At 40.5% G+C, this 21146-nt stretch overlaps 1 protein-coding gene across 2 annotated transcripts in view; it reads right to left on the reverse strand.

The window, feature by feature from the left end:
• LOC116891025 (aldehyde dehydrogenase, cytosolic 1) overlaps positions 1-11239 on the reverse strand; it is a 53978-nt gene extending 42739 nt beyond the window's left edge. For both annotated transcript variants that reach the window (XM_032891706.1, XM_032891707.1), the window contains exons 1-3: positions 11115-11239; positions 6460-6564; positions 40-180 (exon numbers count right to left, since the gene is read on the reverse strand). In XM_032891706.1, coding sequence (XP_032747597.1) covers positions 40-180; positions 6460-6564; positions 11115-11180 — 312 coding nt within the window. In that variant the 5' untranslated portion in view covers positions 11181-11239. The remainder of the gene's footprint in view (positions 1-39; positions 181-6459; positions 6565-11114) is intronic.
• Positions 11240-21146: the final 9907 nt, after the last annotated feature.

Here is a 21146-nt window from a genome sequence, read left to right on the forward strand (position 1 = left end):
GCTCTCCCATATTTCCCATTGACTTTGGTTAATACTCACAGCCAGCAGCAGGCGATCTCTCTCCATTAAGTCAGCCAGCTTGTTCAGCAGGCGTCCTCTCTCTGAAGCATCCATGGTGCGCCAGGGGGAGCCAATCTGGAAAGCCTGTCTTGCGGCCTTCACAGCTTTGTCAACATCTGCCTGGAAATCACAGATCAATCCATTCCATATATTCAAAATACTACATGAGAAAATACAACATCATAACCTAATAAAATATGACACAGTCCTCACAAACAGAAGCTAAATGTCCACACCTCAGGGTGAGATGTTGAAATGGTTTCTCCTGAAGTATTTAGAATATGTTCCAGTTGTCTATCAAGTAGTTAAACTTTTAAAATAGAGATTGTATGTTTTAATAGTTGTCACTTTATCTTGTTGTAAGAAGACACTTTTTATTTGAAATTATGTTACAGCTTATTTACACACATTAGGTCATTTGTTTCAGAAAATGCAATAGGATGAATTCATTCCTTCTTTTACAAATGGAGACATTGAAGCAAAAAAAGATACTAATATATTGGTGGTAAGCCACATGCCCTGCCTCTTGGTGCTACATTTGTCCCTTAGGGCTTCATGTCTGCAATGTTGCACAACCTTTCATAACAGTTACACTACCTGTGTGACAGCTGTGACCTTTATGTTCAATGTTTCACCTTCAAATCTAAACACTGTGTGTTTGGTAAGCACCTGATTTCCCAGGTGATCCACTCTAGTCATTCTAGACCCTGGTTAAGGAGAGAAGACAGTTTCGTTTATTAATTATATACTGCTTAATAGAATAAAGTCCCACTCATACCACTTAGCTGCCCTGGTTTTGCTCATGTACGTTTATGATCACCTAATTTCTCCTTTAGGTTTCCTGAGCCACCTCCCTGCTAAGCTATTCCATGGTCCATTCGTTCCTTGGTAGATCTCTACTCAGACCACTTCTAGTCTCTTCCAGCATGTCTGCTGAAAGCGTTTCTGCTTCTTCTGTTACTGCTTCATGTACTTTTTTCCTTCAGCAAACCAAAAGCAAATAGCATGCATGGAACAACTATTCTGTAATTTTTGTCTATGGAACTCACTGATTCATGGAACCCCATAAATCAACATGATCAAGGGAGCAGTGGGCTTCATCTTTTTGGAATGTCACTTGGGAATAATGTTACGGTTGTTTCTAAAACCACACAGTTCAAACTAGTGTGACACAAGCCGTGCAAGGAGCCTTCTGCTCAGTGTTTTGTCAGTATTATTGGCCTTTGCTTAATAATAGCTCTCTTGAGCTTTGTGGTCTCTCCAAGAGCTGGCAAGAAAAATGGCTCTGAGACAAGTAACCTGTCCTGTAGAAAACCTAAGACCAAACCAGACAAGACAAAACAATAAACAAGAAATCCTGCTTTTAAAAAACTGGTATAAATAAATCCATTCTTGTGGCTTTGTCATTTGGACGCGACTCCCTTTCCTCAAACAAGATATTTAATCTTGCAGTGAGAGTAAATATTTAGTTTTAGAAAGAAGATTCTTATTTCTTCTTTTTAGTTTTGATGCATCTGAACATACATCTACCTTATGGCAGTCGATCAGCTGGCTAACGATACTACAGTGAGGGAGGAACATAAAACTGAGCATCCCACTATCAAATTATAAACACAGGCATCCCTTAGTATCCCAGAAGAACATTTCCCCAAGTCACTGAAAAAACAATCTGAAATCATGAATGCTAAATATATGTAGTATTTACAAATAACCCACAGGCATTCTTTTGATAACTACTTCTGAGGCTGAGCACAAATGCTTGTAAGTGTAGATTTTGTCTTTATGCAGGTGAGGGCTGCCACAGGATGGGGCAGGGCCTGTGATTGCATGGTGAGAAATTGGGTGGGGACAAGGTTTTTGTAAGGTGGGAGAGAAGAAAAAGAAGAACCAACATGGAGGTAAAGAAGAACAACCCAGATCCGTGTGGCCTTAAACGGCCACAGGTAGGTATGAAATCGCTTCTCTGCCTTTTAGCTAAGATCAAGTGTAGAATGAATATTTCTTAAGTGATGGATTTTTATAGGTCAATTTGTCTTGCCTAGGTGGGCAGTTTATATCATTATCATTGGTTGTGAGTTTATTATGTGGACATTTTGTAGAATGAGAATTAAGCTATAAGTCTGATTGCTAAATTATAAGCATCTGGAGTTTTGATTTTAATGGCCTCCTTGGAGCTGAGACTATAACCACAGTGGGTGGTAGCTGGGAGTGTGAGCAGAGTCCCAGGCAGGGAGCTATGATAGGACAGCCTTCCCTGAGACCAGAGCAGGTCACAGAGCCTTGGGGGATCAGGTACTGCTGGGACCTCTAGAGTCCTGATTTTACAGGGTTGCTGGGACCAGAGAGTTCCTGGCTGGCAGAGAGACAGCCTGGAGGGGGCAGCTGGCAATGGGGGAGGAGGAATCGCCAGGGTACCTAGGGGTAGTGTGGCCACACTAGAACCGGCCGCCCCTGAGATGAATATTGCCCGCTAATGCCATATGGCTCATTGATGCCAGGTATCGAGGGTTTGTGGCAATTATTTTCATTTTTATTATTTACCACAACAGGTAAGTAGTTGGTAAATGGTACTGTTTTGAGAAGAGTGGCCAAAATTGTCCGTGCACTTAGTGTGCACACATCTGAGATAGACCTCTTGACACCATCTATGTCAACAGCAACCTAGTTCAGGTACCAGGGTTGAACTCAGCAGTGTAGAATCTGTGGACGCAGCAGATGCCCCACTCTATCCTAAACTGAGATCCCTTGTGCCACAACTTGTTTGTGACATTTTTCTCTTATCTTTAACTCTCAAAAAGCTGTCTCTGTCTCAGACCTTCTATATGGCAGACATACAAATGCTCACAGGAGGTAGCTGTGATCCTACAAGACTCACAGCTGTGAAAATGGCTGCGGCGTCCTAGGTCATTCTAGCACATTCTATCCTTGACTACATAGGCCTTTCTGTCGTACACTGTGAACAGCCTCTCATTCATTGTCCTCCCTTGCCACTATCTCTACAAGGCTACCAGGGTTAATCTTCATGTAATTTATCTTATCGTGTTCCCTTGAGCACTTGTAACTGGTGACTTCATCCCTGGTCCTAAGAGCAATGTTCTCTGTTTGGTGTTCAAGGTCCAACATTTTCTGGCCCTATTTATCTTGTGCAAACTTCCTGTTTACATTTCTCTTGCTCTCTCTCTCAGCCACCCTTTCCCACCTTTCCTTATGAAATTCTCTTTGAATAGAGAATATTCTAGGAGCATGTCCGCTTACTTTCAAAACCTTCCCCAAAATCTGGCTCTACGTAACAGTCTACTTCAATAATTCCCAGACACTCACCTCAATGGCAGATGGTGATCTAGAGCTGTCTAAGCTTCAAGAAGAAAGACAACTTCTCTTTGACACAAATTACTATTGTACTTAGGTATCATGTGCCCTGTTTTAACTGATGGGACAGAGAGCTGATGCTAGAGAAACGCGGCAGAATTTGAACCAACATTTTATGCCACATATGACTTACACATTCAATTATGTGGGCAAGGATGATCAATAGGGCTGCTTTATTAAATAGCCATTGCTATTGAGTTGCTCCGTACTATGAACAATAGTGGTTTTTCAGCCTGTGCCTTGGTCTGTAAGAGTACATTTTTATTAGTAGCATTGACTTCCTTTTCAGGGAGAATGACTGTAGTCCCTAGGTAGACCCAGAAACTCCCCCATCTACCACCTACCTACCACAGACTGATGAATTCTTTACTCCTGGGAATAGAATGTGAACCATCCTATAAGTGTACTGGGGAGAATTAAAATTATGTGGGCAAGTGGACACGAAAAAAATCAAATCGTAGAAAGTATGCCCAAGAATGTATCAGATACCCAGGAAAGAGTGAACTCCTTTGCTTGGACCCCATAAACTGATGGACACCAAATCTGAAATGGCTTGGACTCTGAATGAGCTACCATCTGATACCTCGGATGTGTGTCAAGGACCAAGGACTATTTGGCTCAACTGAGTCCCTGCTGTTGACACTGCCTTCTACTGGACTGCCAGCTCACGCACATGATCAACCTCTCCGAACTGACCTTTCTTGCTATGGACCCAATTGGCCAAGTTTTGCAGTTTCTCTCTCACTCCTGACTCAGTTGAATCCCTAGAAGTTCCCTCAGGCACTGGCAATGTCCCTTTTCATTACAGATTCTTCCTAAACCACTTCCAATCCTCTTGGACTATACTGATGGCTTTCTAACTTGTGTTCACTAGCAATTCATATATTCATATACAGAAGCACAAAGGCATTTGCAGTGTGATATGTAATATGAAATGTAATGTTAGAAATGGATATGATTGGCATCCCTCTTGCAGGCTGCTAAGGTGTGTGGTTTTTATGCCAAAATGCTATAATTTAAATGCCTAAATCTTAGAATTTATTGCTATTCAATAGAGTTTGACAGTATGGAAAGACACAAATATGTTAATTTATGTTTTGGATGTGACATATAACCTCATATGACTTATTCTTACAGTTATGTATAAAAATAATCATACTATAAACAATTGTTTTCCCATTTTGTGACATTTTTGCATTATCTAAAACTACTAGTCTCCAAACGTTTTTTATTGATTGTAGTATTTTTTAACTTCAACATGCATAATTTGCAGATTTTTGTTCAGGGTCTAGCATTTTAAAGATACATTGGAATGAAACAGAAAGCAGTGTATAGGTTAACTTTGACTTGCTACCATCAAATCATGTGGTATAAACGAAAACAAAATATTTCAGTTTTGAAGTCAGAGCCTGTAGGCTGAATGTATATAGGTACTTCAAATGAAAGTGGGAAGTCAAGTGACTCAAATTAGTTAGAGAGGGTCTGAATGCTTCCGTCTCTCCTGGAATGTATACCACCATATTAACTTCACTTAGAGATGGAGAAAATAGTAATCAGATCAGTTTTCCTTCACACCTGTCTGCATTATCTATCTTCCAATTATCAATTAGCTCACGCCCTGGAGTTAGTCAGTGGTTCCTAAAGGAGTCACTGAAGTGAAAAGAAAGCCCCTCCCACCCACAAGCACACTTCACTTTCTAACACGCATTTGCTCTGGCTCCTGCCCCACCCTTGTGAAACCGTGAAAGACAGGATATGGCCATGGGCCACCTCATTCTGCAGTGAATGGAATTTCCAAATCCACCCTTTATCCTGTGACCTAATGAGTGGTGCAGCCTATCAGATTTCTTGTGACTGTGCCCTTTACCAGGTTACGACCTTCACTAATCCATGCTAGTCATTCTTCATTAGATCCTTCACAAATTGTTTTAGCATCAACTATTCTAAAAATGCAAGTTTTTAAATAATTCCAAAATGGATACAGATACAGGAATGTAGTAATGAAACAAGTTCTTGCTTATCACAGTCTGTATCACAGACAATATCCCTAGAGGATCCATTTGTTCAGCCAACCAGTCTGGTACTGTAACATGACTTGCAGCTTGGCTGGGTATGAATATGAATTTGTGTCTTCTGGGGGGTGGGGTAGTTTTCTCGTAGCACACAGCAGATTTTGCTCACTGGCAAGGTTGCTGGGATGGTCACCAGCTTTCCCTTCTGCACGTTAGGAAGAAGGTAGACCCCACTGATTGCCCCAGCAAAGTCTCAAAGCTTCTACTGAACCCAGGTGGAAAATTTTGTTTTCCTGGTGAGATCAATCCCATTGTCAAACAAGATGTCTCCTAGGGGCTAAGTATTCAAGGTTTCAACATTAAAGCATCAATAACATAACTTTTTATTAACTGGCATCAAATAGTAATCAGACCAGTTTTCTTTCACACTTGTCTGAAAACATTTACTTTAATAGATATTTAGTTTTTTTCCTTCTAATTGTTGATTAGCTCATTCATAATCTTCCTGAGAGTCAATTTTTATCTACAATGGAGAAAGAATGAGCAACTAAAAGGCTAAGTCTATACACACTAAGTATAATACTATTTTAAAACCCCATGCCCCATATGAAATGTTAGTGTTAACCCTTAGGAAAAGATATGTTATTTAATAGTGCACGCTTCACTGTGCTACTGCAGCCTCAGACCATCGATGGTTTGGATGCTATCACCCTATTCTCAATTCCCAGGTTACATTAGAAAGGCTAACATCAAACCTATAGCCTGAGGTGTTGCTTTTTAATGAAGATTCTTTTCTCTTAATTTTAGTTTCTTTAAGTTCTGTGTATCATAAATATTTATTCTCTACCAGATTTAAATGTGACAAATTCCCTTATGTCAAGGACAAATAAAAACGTACCCAACGGACTGAGCAGTCAATTTTTCATGTCTTTCATTGAACTTTCAGTGGACTTCGAGCTCAAAGTAGTGAGAAACAGACTCCTGTTGTAAAGTGGACCTGTAGGTGCTGGCAACTTACCTTGTCCCCTTCTTCCACATGGCAGATGACCTCCTCAGTTGCAGGGTTAAGGACAGGAAATTTCTTTCCACTCAATGAATCATGCCATTCATTGTTTATAAAGATCTATAGAAATGCAACCAAGGCATATAAAACAAATTTTAAATACGTTGTAGGTTTGAGAGTTCTATAGATTAAAGTTGAGGTATTAAATGTTACCTAACTGTGTGACTTTCCCTGACCCCAAAATGTTCATGTTGTCCCATTCACCATCTAAAGAAACACAGAGGCTACACACTTGTGAATTGTCTTACTATTGCATAATTAAATCATAGTATATATGAGAGATTTCTGTAGATCACTTGGAAGAGTCTGAATTTTAGTATCTACACATCGGAATGCAGTTTCATTAAGAATTGTTTTTATGTGCATTTAACTCCACTCCATCTATATACAGGAAAGCTTAGCTTTGTAATAGAATGTTGAAAGAAACTCTGTAGTTTATTTCCTGTGTGCACAAAAATTATTTGCCAATGAGACATTTTTGAACATGAAAACTATTATCACTTGGTGAGTTAAAAATATTTGTATTTTAAAAATATGTGTATTTGTATTTATTCATATCTGTAAGCCTGTATGCACGTTTTGTGTACCACATGCATTGTAGGTGCCAATGGAGGCCAGAGAGGCTTGGCTGCCCTGGCATTGGAATTATAGACAGTTCCTAGTCATCTAATATTTAAGAAGTGTGCAATGAGAAAGGTAAGTCAAGTTACCAAATCCTAGGATTCAAAATACTTTACCCTTCAATTCCTTGGGAAAAAAAAAACCTCAAAAGTTCTCTCTGATGAATTTTTTGTCAGACAAAGCATGACTGTGACAGACAGATTGGCAGAAAATTAGGAGAAAATAAGAAGAGAATAACATATTGGGATACAAATTTGGAAAAATCAGGTAGAAACAGTCTAGCCGTTGGAAACCATGCAGAAAAATGCATCCGCCTAGATAGCTAATATTAGTCATTCCTCACGAGCCAAACCCTGCCTCAACTGCTTCTTATCAGTTGTAGCGCTTTGACTATGCTTTGCCCAGGGAGTGGCACTCTTAGGAGGTATGGCCTTGTTGAAGGGAATATGTCACTGTAGGCGTGGGCTTCGTGAGCTTCTTCCTAATTTTCTCCTCTTAGCCTTTGGAACAAGATGTAGAACTCTCAGTTTCTCCAACGCCACACCTTCCTAGATGCTGCCATGTTTCCCGTCTGCCTTAATGACAATGGACTAAACCTCCATACCTGTTCCCTTACCCCAATTAAATGGTGTCCTTTATAAAAGTTGCCCTGGTCCTGGTGTCTCTTCAGAGCAATGAAATCCCTAGGGCACCATTAACTATGGAGACTGTTTACCCCTTCTCAGGAATTGGGGCTCTATTATTCTATATCAATTGTAAAGAAGCAGAGGCAATAGAGTTGACCAGGGGTCCTGTAACTTCCAAAGGAGCTGCTCACGCAGAAGCTTGGTAGCAGGGATGAAGGGCACCTGAATTTACTCACAACCCCTACGGGGAAGGATGGGGATTGTCGGGTGCCCTGGGATTTATGAAGTTATAGAGGTTTAAAATATGAAAGCTTTTGTATTTCAAGTTTAAAAAAATAGTTCTTAAACTCCATTTCATCTACCCCATCAACGAGGAAGTGAACTAGAAATGACCACTGAAAAGATGATCCTTCAATGGCTTGCTTTGTTTGGAGACAAACACTGAAGAATAGCAGTATGCAACCCTCTGACTATAGGTGGTTTTCTTTTCCTTTTTGTTATTAAACTGCCTGTTTGTTCCTTTCCCAGTACATAAAACACTATTAGACTAGGAAAAGAACAAAAAACAAAAACTCTGGTCAACTGAATAGACTTCCTGTCCTGGATAGAGACCTAACATTGCAATTGGACTGGTTCACTCACTTTGGACAAGAGACCACCCCTAGGAAACTGGGCTCAGCTTGAGGTAGACTACAGTGATAGGTGGAATAAATAGTCCTCTAATGAGATGCTGGACTTCTCCTTCCCCAAAACCCCCAGCCCTGATGCAGGAGTTTACACCATGTTTGTAGGGTACTAAGTCTGATTTTTTTTTTGGAGTTATTAGATAAAGAATATTTTCCTTTTCTTTCTCTTTTTCTGGGCATGCTTTTCTTAACAGTTTGGTTTTTTTCTCCCACAACTTTTTGGACTTGTAATACCTTCCCTGAAAAGTCCCCTGCCTGTCACTTGGCTCCTTGTTGGTCATGTGCTACATGCCAGCTTGAACAGCAAGGGGTGTTCTGCTCTTCCTCCCCCCATCCTCCTCCTCTCGCCCTCCAATCTCCTCCTCTCCTCCTCCATCCTCCTCTCCTGGGTAGCTGCTCAGGACCTTAAGCTGGCCTGCCCTGGGATTTTCTTTCTCAGTGCCTATCAATTCCACTTGGTGTTATTCTTAAAACATTCCAAGAGCCTGAGACCCATCCCCACCCCCAAGAAATGATCCTAAATTTTTCCAGTATCAAGATCGATATGGTTCTATCTATAATAAAGAAGAAATGTAAAACAGTAGAGAAAGTAATTCAGAAATTGAGACACTGGTCAGAGAAAACAATTTCACAAGTACTTCCAACCCTCCCCTTTCATGTTTTGCAACCAGGAGCTGAGTTAAGTCATTGTTTCGACCCCTCTTAGGAGGGTAAATCTAAGACAGGTCTCCAATGGGGCATGGTAAAGGGAAGTGCACAGGCATACAGAAAGCCCTACTGAGATTTAATTGCATATACAACTGGTGTACTACAAAGTGTAAAAGTGAGGTAACCAGCACATCAAATATAAATCCTTCCTGACTAGAACAGATTTATAGAGAAGATACATAGAAAATAAAAACTCCCTGAGTGGTGTTGCTTATTATTAACTAGTGAACTTCCTGAACACCAAATGCATAGTTGGGTCATAAATACTTAGGTTTGTAATCCCGTCTAGGATGTCCTTATGCAATGTCTTTGTAGTAAAGAGGTTTCCAACTGGAAACTCGGTTTGTGTTAAGGAGTTGCTGGCCCTGTGCTTGTACATGGGGCATTAAGGAATACCTCATTTTTCTAGTACTTTTACCTTGATCTTAACTAATAAGTGCTAAATGAAACAATTTGGAGAAAAGATACTTTAATTTGAAACTTCCTTCACACACACACACACACACACACACACACACACACACAATTTTAGCAAAATTCATAAATGAAAAGTGAAATAAACAGGGAAGGGTATCCTGACACTAAAATACCTTTCCAATTGGAACCATGCAAACCAAACTCCTGGTAGTGATTACGATACAACGTAAGCAGAGTTGACAATTCTGATCTTCTTGAAACAATTTGACTGTAAACATTTTGACAGGAATTTCTTCCAAATGAGAAAGACAGAGGGAAGGAGACTGGTGTCTGTGGTGCGCACAAACCTTGGACAACTGGGAGCTGTTGGAGACCGTGGACAAACCAGTTTACATACTCTCATTTGTCAATATCTAGCATTTTTCTCTCCACTGAAATCATACCTCAGGGAACTTCTAGCTACTTGCTGGACATGGCCAAGACTCACTACTCTCTGTAGACTTTATCCTAAGGAAAGAATCTGTAAGCCAGGCAGCTCTCTCAATTTGGGTGCTTTGGAAAATACAAAAAGCTTCAGTGTTTCAAGGCCACCTCCATTTGCTCAAAGGAAAAGAAATGACTGAGAGTGACCATCCGGCTCTTGTCTAACACGCACACTCTCGGGTTTTGTTGTTTAGTTCAGAAGTCAAAATGACATCCCCAGAGTTGAAGAATTAGTCTCTCACTTTGTAATCTTCATGCTGTAACATGGCTAACTTTAAGTAACTGTCCTAGCATGCACTGGGGTATATGTGATATTGATTTCCTAATTTTGGAACCCTAGGATCTGACAAATATAGGCTATAACTATTCAGGAGGCAAAATTAAGATAGTCCCCTCAGGACATCCCAGCAGATCATTTGAACTCCCTGGCTGCTGGTTTAAAAAGCCTGAGTCATGCTCCTGCTCTTCTGTCTCTAAATATTTATCAATTAACAATTAACAATGACATGTATTCTCCAAAAACAGCAAAAATGCCAGGAGAAGTAAACAAGCACAGTTTATATCTCAAAGAAGGAAAAATAATTCAAGTCTCTTTGGGAGTTTTGGCGACAGCCTCTGTTCAGTGTTCAGAGTTAAGTCTTCCAACATCAACAGTGTGCCTCAAACATATGGTTATATGTTATTATCCTGGATAAGTGTGCATTTGAGAGAGAGAGAGAGAGAGAGAGAGAGAGAGAGAGAGAGAGAGAGAGAGAGAGAGAGACCTTCCCAGATGCCTGGCTCCTTCTAGTAAGTTTCCACTGCACAGTTAATAGAACTGCTCACTATGTTTCACTGCACTCTAGCACAAGAGCCTTGAATACAGAAGAAAATCCTTCCCTTGGACCCATGTCAAGAGAAAAACTTATGAGAAGCTCTCTGATGTGGTTTATAATTCTCTGCTTAATCAGGCCACTAAGCTTACAGGCTTTTTGTCTTTGGGTTTACAAAGAGCTCTTACCAAGGCTTCAACCAAACTTTGCTTTAACCAGGACCCTGGCAAAGGCCAGCTAGCTCACAAGTGACTCACCTTGGTGTGTTGAATCTTCAAGTTGGCCAGTGGGGCAGGAACTGCAGGCTGTGCAGGGGAAGACATTGCTGGTTTGGCTCCTGGAACACAGGTGACAGGCTCAGCATATTGGTTCTGAAAGAGCACTTGCTCCTTTTTATCTGCCTGCACTAAGGGTCATTTGCATATCGGCATATGATTGGATGGCCAGACAGGGCAGGAAGGGCACTACTCACTTGTAACACTTAGGGGCAGGGAGCCTTTGCCTTTAAATGTAAATCCTTCCTGAATCTGCAAGTTCCAGGAGAAGGCTATCCTACACCATTGGCAGATGAATTAATTTACTGAGCCAAACCTGTGCTAAGGGTGTGTGTGCAGTTGCTCCAGACACTGGAAGCCAGGTCCTCTTTTTGTTTTCTTGCCTTTTCCTGCTTGTTAGGCTACTGTGTAACTTTTTCTTCTGGAATAGACTGGGGAACAAAGCATTGCAATGATGATGTTCTCACTCTCCCAAGGAGCTGAGGAGGCGAGGACTATGAATCTGCCTGACATGGCTACCAGAGAATCCATCCTTATCCCAGCAGATCAGGGTACTGTTAGGGAGAAATGCTCCTTTCCTAGACTATCTTCCCCAGCTGAAATAAAAGAAATTCTAACAAACTAATGTTATATTAATAGCTTCAAATTGTCTTTGCCCTTTCTTTTTCTGGTAGGAACAGAAAACTGTGCAGGACTTTTCAGTCAGAGTTCCTTGTCACACGCAGACCCTCAAAGAACATTATGCCAAAGCCATCTGTGGAAATTCATTTAAAGTGAAAGTAATGTCTGATTTGGGAAGTATCTGCACTTTTAAATCGCTAGTCTAGGCAGCATAGAAGGAAAGAATGTAAATATTGCCCCTTAAGAGTTTAAATTCTTAATGTTTTGAGCTGGGAACTTGGTAAAGGATGAATTTTAACTGTAGTGTTTTCATTTTGAATACAATGCTTCTCTGTGTTGACGCTCCTGCACAAGATATGGAAGGAACAAGATAACATTCTTAGGATGCTCTGCTTAGTAAGAATTAATGATAATGTCTTCCCGATGAATTCCCACTTCCCCTGCTCTCTGAGTTACCTAGGGGGAGGAACAGGAGCCTGGGAATGTGTTTCTTTTCACCTTGACTGACTATATGATACACCAACAATGTAATTGAAAATGCCTTGATTTTTGATGTTCTTTTGGTATATATTGTTCTATGGCAGCTTCCTTGGTGAATGAAACATTCAATCCTCCAGGGAATCACCTTAAGACAGAAGATAAACCACTCAAAATAGTTTCAGGAAGTCCCTGAAACTGACTATATTCACCAGGTCCCTCTCTGTGAAGAGTAAACAATACAGACTACTGTGAGTCACTCTCTGATAAACCAAGCTGCAAAAGACCCTCGGATGAGCTGAACTGCAAAGAAGACTTTGACACATCACCTGATCCTGGAAGAAGCAAAAACAAGCCAAGTTTCCTGGATGAAATTTAGACAAAGTGAATCACTTGAGAGGGCACTTTTCAACATGTTGAGCTACTTCCAATCTGTGTAGTGTGCTCCAGGTTCCAGGTTTAGAAGCTGTCACCCAGGCTAGGGTACATACTTCAGTGATACAGCTGTCTTTGAGTCATTTATGTCCCTGTAAGTAGCCCATCTCCTTTATTCTTATAAGTGACCCCAGTAATGTTCACCAAGTTGGATTTTGGTGATATCTGGACTTTGCTGTGTTATACGATGCCTACAACCTCTACCAATAAAAAGTTCCTGAAAACATTTGCAAATTTGGGCTTGCTTTCAGGGCAAACTGAATCCATGTTCCTGAACCATAGCAAGTCATGTTTCACTCAACAATATTAACTTGTCCCTTATTTTCTTTGAAGTGAGAGATATTTTTCGTTGACAGTTTTGATGACTTAATACAATCCACCTTGTTTAATAAAAGTTGTCTGGACCCAGTTACCAGAATGAGCCATTTGTGCACAGCCAAAAACATTGCATTCTCAGATGGTGTTGTACAGGTAAGTCATCTCTAAGGCCTAGTCTTTCCTTTGGCTTGATAGAGAGACTATCCTGGTTTATCCTGAGCTGGCTGAATACAATTTCATTTTCCACACATAATGTTCATTTTTATCCAAATAATCCAATAATAAAGTAATTAAAAGAGCAAAGTTTGCTCCTAAAGTATCAAATCAGCCTAGTGGGTTAAGGACAGCATTTCAAAAAATAAAATACAACAGAATATAATATGTTCCTTTATACTGCAAGTTCTGTAGGTCAATATCATTTCGTGAACTTTTCTTCAGATACACATCAATGGTAAAAGGATGTGTAGCATTGTAAATAGATGTTATATTAAAGACAACATTAAAATATATACTTTATTGATTATCTCAATAAGTATTTGTTGGAAATAAAGTTGTCAGAAGTCATAAATTTTGGAAATTAAATGTCAGTTTGATTAACATCCCAGAGGAGAATTTAGCGGAGAAATCACATGATTGATTGAGTGGAGCAAAGTTCTAGGGAAGACATAGAGCTCCATGATCAGGACGGTGTTCTGGAATATTGATGTCTTTTGGTCATGGCAACAGGTGCATAATGATCTGTTCTACAAATCTCACAGTGGAAGAGTTATCATTAATGTTCTGATCTTGGAGGGCCAATCCCAGCATCAGAATTATCAGCTTCTTTCAGTCCTTTTCTCTATCTAGTTCAAGGCAATGCTGTAGGCCACTTGCATTCACAGATACATTTCACAGGTTTGTGATCTCATGTCTGAACTTATTTGAACCAAACCAGGATTTTTTTAAAAAGATCTTTCAGAGGAATAGTCCTTGTTGGTTTAGATATCACCTATTGATTACAAAATGGATGAATGGCCAACGTTGGTTAATATTTCCTAGGGATTATACACTAACCAATGCTTTAGATACTATATCAAAATAGTCAATGATTGTTTCAAGACCTACTCTTACAGCCTTTATTTACTCACCGAAGGGCACAGAAGTATATCTGATGAAGGTTCTCATGGACTTTGTTACAGTTCACTTAATTATTGGCATAGGTAAATCACAGAACTTTTTATAAAGGTCAACACATGTAATAAGATGATTTTCCATGGTGTCTGATATCTCCTACCTCTTGTGAACATTTTTTTCAGAAAGTTCATTGTAATATAAAGTTGTTCCTGATTTTTATATATTCCTTTTATTCCTGTAACTTGACTAAATTTTTTCTCCACCCCATTCAGTGTGTGTTTGTGTGTCCTTGCATTTGTGTGTGTGTGAAGTCTTTATGTTTTGAAATTTACAAAACCATGTTGCTCTGTGTTACTCACAAATGGAAGTCATTAGACCATTACATTTTGCTTTAAAATTCTTCATCTATTTCTCTTGCTAGTACTCTGAATAAGGACTTCCAATATGACACAGAATGAGGGCAATGGGTGTGAACATCCTGCCTACCCTGTGTCTTCTTCTAGAGGTCAGAATTCACATTTCTACTCAGCAGGATACTAAGAGTGTGATATGTTGAGGAATAGTTCTCTATGTTTACTTTGTTGATTTATTTGATCATTAGGTGAGAAAGGGGGTGGGGGGAGAGGAATATGATATGGTGTTGGGGGGAGGCTGAAGCCCTGAGGGCCAGCAGAAAGAATTGAAACAGGCAACCTTGGGAGGTAGAAGGTTGGGAGGAACCTCCAGAATGTACCAGAGACCTGGAAGGTGAGAGACTCAAAGAGAGGGACCTTAGATGAAATGTTCTACAGTGGAGAAAGGGAACTTGTAGACCCCAACTCCAGCAGAAAGACAGGGCATGAAGTGAAGAAACGGGTTCCCATTCCTACAGTCAAAACTCTGACCTATAATTGTTCCTTTATGAAAGAACTGCAGGGATGGAAATGGAGAGGAGCCTGGGGAAAAGGAGGTCCAGCAACAGGCCCAAGGGGGATCCAGCTCAAGGGGAGGCCCTAAGGCCTGACACTATTACTGAAGCTATGAAGTGCTCACAACAAGGGACCTAACATGACTGCCTTCCAAAAGACTCAACAAGCAGCTGAAAGAGTCAGATGCAGATACCAGCACCCAACCAATGACCAGAAGCTGCTGACCTCTGTGGTTGGATTAGGGAAAAGCTGGAAAAATCTGAGGAGTAGGACCACCATGTAAAAGGGCCAGCAGTCTTGATCTGGATCCCTAAGATCTCTCAGACACTGGACCACAAACCACATACACCAGCTGATATGAGGCCCCCAGCACATATACAGCATAGGACAGCCCGTTTTGGGTTCAGTCAGTGAAGATACACCTAACACTCAAGAGACTGGAGGTCTGGTGGGGTGTGAGGGTGGGTGGCTTGGGCTGGGGGTAGAGGGTTGGGAACATAGTCGTGGAGATGGGGTGGTGGGGAAGGGTGGAGGTGAAGAACAGTCAGAGAGTGGACCTAGAAGGGAACAAAATCTGGAGTATAAAAAAAAGATTAAATGAAATTTTTAAAAAGATGTTAAATTTTATCAAATCCTATCCTGAATCAAATGAAAAGATGGAGTTTTGGTCCCTTCTGTTAAGCAGTGATCCTTTACATTCACTGTGCTGTATGTCAGTTCATCACTGCAAGTGGTGTGATCACAGCCTATTAGTAGCTTAAAATTCTGGCTCAAGTATGCAGTAGTATCCTTATTCGAATAGGCAGCTAGGGTTCTGGGGCACACCTTCCAGAGGTGGAAACCATGGGGCTGAGCAGTAGAGGATCAAAACTCTTGCTTATCCCCATCTGCTTCCAGTTGTAAGTGCTTTCAGCTGAGAAGCCCATGTTTCATGATCTCCAATAGATGCTTTCCCATGCACATCATTCATTCCAAATTGTTTTTTTTAAGTATGCATTTGCTAAAGACATAATAATGGAATTCAATTACACATCTAGAAAGACCAAATTAAGCACTGAGGTGAGCTTTCCCATCTTCAGAATCTAAAACCTATTGTACATACTCTGACAATTAATCTTGGTTGTCAACTTCAGGAAATTTGAAATGAACATGTAAAAAAAAATCTTTGGGTATGTCTGTATGGAAATTTCTAGATTTGGTTAACTGAGGAGAGACGACCACCCTGAATGTGTGTGGGTGGCAACATTCCATGGAATAAATGCCCAGAGTAGGGAAAAAAACAGGAGAAAGAGGGCAGAGAAGCACCTATCATCCACCATCCAACTCTGCTTCCTCCATGTGAAGGTAATGTGAGCTGGCTGCCATAGGCTTCTGCTAACATGTCTGCATGATTATTTTCAAATTGGTTATTTTATTTATTCACATTTCAAATGTTATCCCACTTCCCAGTTTCCCCTCCACAAGCCCCGATCCCCTCCATTCTACCTTCTGCCTCTATGAGGGTGCTCCTCCATTCTTGCTTCAGCCGTCTAACATTCTCCTATCCTGGGGCACCAAGCATCTCCCCTCCCAGTGATGCCAGATAAGGCCATTCTCTGCCACATATCCAGCTGGGGCCACGCGTAGCCCCTGTATGCTCTTTGGTTGGTGGTTTCATTCCTGGGAGCTTTTGGGCATCTGATTGATTTGTCCTATGAAGTTGCAAACCCCTTCAGCTCCTTCAGCCCTTGCCCTAACTTCTCCATTGGGGTCCCCGTTCTCAGTCCAGTGTTTGTCTGTGTACATTCACATCTGTATTGGTCTGGTTCTGGTAGAGACTCTCAGGGGACAGCTATACTTGACTCCTGTCATTAACCATACCTTCAAACTAGGTCAAAAGAAACTCTTCCTTTCTTCATGTGCTTTGGTCTGGTGCTTTATCAGCACAGGAGAAAGAAAAGTAATTCTAGGATGCTCTCAGTTTAATGTAATGTGGACAGTCAATTCTCATCCACAGCCATATTACTGTGCACATAAAATTGTTCATCTTTTTGCTGTCCTTGTTAAAAAATATTAGCAAACTTTGATTAACAAAAGATTGGTAAAATAATAATCATTGTTTCAAAGCCAACAGATAGGCAGCTGATTAATTCCACTTGCAGGCATTGTGGTCAGTGAATGTGAGGGTGATGTCTTCCGTGATCAGGATAACAGTGACACAGCACTTGTAGAGAATGAGCTGGGAAGCTGATTGTACAAACAGTCGTAATGTCTGTTGACTATTGCATTGATAGTGTTGATGATTGCTTATCATAAAGTCCTTGCTCCAGCATATTGTTGTGCAACACTGCTGTATTCAAATCACTCTGTCAACGGGCAATGATTGGGGTCATGATAGTTTGTAGTAAAGTCCTTAGTTAAATGTCTTTGCGATTTTACCATGCCCTCTTCTTCATCCCCATTGGCACACTTAGTGACAGATTATTATTGCTATGTAGTTTCTTTCTTAAGGAAAACATTTAGCTTTAAGGGAAAACCTAAATAAAGTTCTACAACAGTGTTGCTTTTGAACGTTTATACTGAGCTACAGGAAAAGAAGTTCGTTAAAACTATAGTTCTCCAGATACTTACTGAATATGTGGTATGTAAGCCATTTATAGGGACAAGGAAAACTAGAGGGAGAACACTTTTCTCTCAACAGTACACATGAACAGAAAACGTAACAAAACACAACACTCATGAGACAAAAATTCATGATTATACCTCCAGAAGCTAGCAACATTTTAACCCTAAAAAAATAAGAGATGACAAAAGATAAGTTCACAGCAATGTCAAGTGGCATCCAATTAAATTCAGGAAAATTCAGTAAAGGGTCAGTTAACACCTCACTGTCTTCCCTCACTCACCCTGTCTTCACAAAGTCAGATGAACTCTGCGAAGGCTCACTGACCGATAATGGTTCCTACTGCTCTGTGGGAGATAAAATGTAATGTTCTTGGCATGCTATGTTGAATCAGCTTCCTAGTAGGCCTAGCTCACCTCAGGCTCATTTTGTGATGTCTCTCCCCATAAATGCTGAGCTTCAGGTCACTTCCAGAAACATAAATCTCTGGCTAGCTAATAAATTATTAGTTAATCTTGTGGGTTGCTCTGACATACTGACTATCGTATTACTCATGGAGAGTTTCATCACAGATCATGGAAAGGCTTTTCACTGTCTATTTGAGTTATTACTCCTCTAAGTTTGTATGTATCCTGATCTACTATAATTTTATTGAATACCTTGATGATGCTTTTACTATTTATCACAGTGCTGACTTTTATCCCATAAAATATTCAGTTAAGACTCTTAAATTTGTTCCAGATTCTTAGAGGTTTTGCTCATTCTCATAATTTTTTACATGGGTCTTTTACATAGTTATTATTATCCAATGCAACCTTGGCCTTCATTTCTGAAATTCACGCTTCGCTTGGCCTTTTCTGTTGATGTTTCATTGAGTTATCTGCATGATGTTCATTTCTTATATTTCCACGGTTACTTTTGGAGAATCTGCAAGTTCACATTACCCATCACTGAACATGTTCTTCTTACTTTCTTATCAGCCTACTGAATGGACTCCCTTGCTTTATCCTCATGCTTCAGTTCTCTCTGTAAGCACTGACCCTTTAAAGCGAGGATTCTAAGCACTTGTTGGCATTGCTGTGAGCTTATCTTTTGTCATCTCTGATTTTTTTACGGTTAAAAAGTTGCTAGATTCTGGAGGTACAATCATGAGCTTTTGTCTCATGAGTGTTGTGTTTTGTTACATTTTCTGTTCACGTGTACTGTTGAGAGGAACGTGTTCTCCCTCTAGTTTTGCTTGTCTGTTCTACTTTCCCCAAATCTTCTTGCTATTTTGTCACTTGGATTTATTTGCTACTCCTACTTCTGTGTGTGCCCTGAAACTATTCTTGTTGAGATATGAGTAAATGTGTACTCGTCTCAGAGAGGGACCTCATGATCAAACCAAGCAAGGATACCATCAAAGTCTAAGTTAATGAACCAAGACGTTTATTCTGATTACTTACAAAAATATGGACAAGGGGTTACTCACAGAAGCAGAAAGGACTCAAACACAGCTTCATCACCAAAGCCCTCCAGAGCTCATGAAATGTAAAAACTTGCAGCACACTGCATAGATGGCAGGCCACCCAGGGCAAACAATTATTCGACCAAAGTCCCCAGAGTTAACTTGCAGTGGAAGGCATTGGTGTACTTTACCTGTGCCTCCATTGGCGTTTAGAACATGGTGCAGGATCTTAGAACAAACGGAAATGGCAAGTGATGAAAGGAAAGAGAAACGGGGTGTGTGAAAAATAGATGAAAAGAAAATATGTGAGTTAGAAAAGAAAATGTGGAGTAGATGGCGAAAAAAATGACAGCGTAGCAGCCAACTCAGAAAAGACACAGACTAAAGCTCAATTTAAGAATTAAATGTACAGCTCAAAAGAAGAGTATAAAGTTAAGTTAAAAATCAATAGTATGCCTGTAGTCCGTGTTTCTTCCCAGGCTAGAAGGTGTTTCCCTCTCCTCCTGGATTGTCTTTTGTAGCAATCTCAGGACAGTTAGGCAAAGGATGCTGTTCTCAGTAACTCAAGCCTGTTAAGCTGTTGTGCCCTGCTAGACAAAGAGTTGTGTCAGAAGTCCCCTTGTTACCAGAATTTCTGAGATTGAGTACCACCTTCTGCCTACCAATTTAAATTTTATCTTCTGTGTTTTATAGATTTTTTTTTAATGAATAAGTCTTTCTGTCGTGAACATGCCATATGGGTGTGAAAGTCCTATGCATTCCTGTTTCCCTTTACCACTGGAAGGTCTCTTGATTTTCGCAACCTTGGAAATAGCAAGTCATGCTCCGTTGTACACGTGCCAAGTTTCTGTTTAGTTCACCAAGGCAGTGGTTAGGGCAGTGTCTCTTACTAGATTCTATCCAGGGCACTTGTCTTAATTACATTTTTACTACTGTGATTAAACACCATGACCAAAAGCAACTCTCATAAGGACAACATTTAATTGGGGCTCATTTACAGCATCTCCAAATTTATACCAGGACTAACTTTACCTAAAAATACTTCCCAGCCAGGTTCATTTCCTGTATTTTAGGTAGAATTTGCTTCTGCTGGATTATATCTGGTAACTTATATATATAAATGTGCATTTCTTTTGCCCTTATTTTTTTTATTAACTTGAGTATTTCTTATTTACATTTCGAATGTTATTCCCTTTCCCGGTTTCCAGGCCAACAACCCCCTATCCCTCCCCCTCCCCTTCTTTATGGGTGCTCCCCTCCCCATCCTCCCCCCATTACCGCCCTCCCCACAACAATCACATTCACTGGGGGTTCAGTCTTAGCAGGACCAAAGGCTTCCCCTTCCACTGGTGATCTTACTAGGCTATTCATTGCTACCTATGTGGACAGAGTCCAGGGTCAGTCCATGTATAGTCTTTGGGTAGTGGCTTAGTCCCTGGAAGCTCTGGTTGCATGGCATTGTTGTACATATGGGGTCTCGAGCCTCTTCAAGCTCTTCCAGTCCTTTCTCTCATTCCTTCAACAGGGGTCCTGTTCTCAGTTCAGTGGTTTGCTGCCTCTGTATTTGCTGTATTCTGGCTGTGTCTCTCAGGAGAGATCTACATCCAGCTCCTGTCGGCCTGCACTTCTTTGCTTCAACCATCTTGTCTAATTGGGTGGCTGTATATGTATGGGCCACATGTGGGGCAGGCTCTGAATGGGTGTTCCTTCTGTGTCTGTTTTAATCTTTGCCTCTCTATTCCCTGCCAAGGGTATTCTTGTTCCCCTTTTAAAGAAGGAGTGAAGCATTCGCATTTTGGTCATCCATCTTGAGTTTCATGTGTTCTGTGCATCTAGGATAATTCAAGCATTTGGGTTAATAGCCACTTATCAATGAGTGCATACCATGTGTGTTTTTCTGTGATTGTGTTACCTCACTCACTCCAGTTCCATCCATTTGCCTATGAATTTCATAAAGTCATTGTTTCTGATAGCTGAGTAATATTCCATTGTGTAGATGTACCACATTTTCTGTATCCAATCCTCTGTTGAAGTTGCCCTTATTTTTTAACCATAAACTTTGATAATATTAACTAAAAATAATGTAGAAAATA

This window comes from Rattus rattus, chromosome 2 (assembly GCF_011064425.1).
Source record: "Rattus rattus isolate New Zealand chromosome 2, Rrattus_CSIRO_v1, whole genome shotgun sequence".
In the NCBI taxonomy this organism is placed as follows: domain Eukaryota; kingdom Metazoa; phylum Chordata; class Mammalia; order Rodentia; family Muridae; genus Rattus; species Rattus rattus.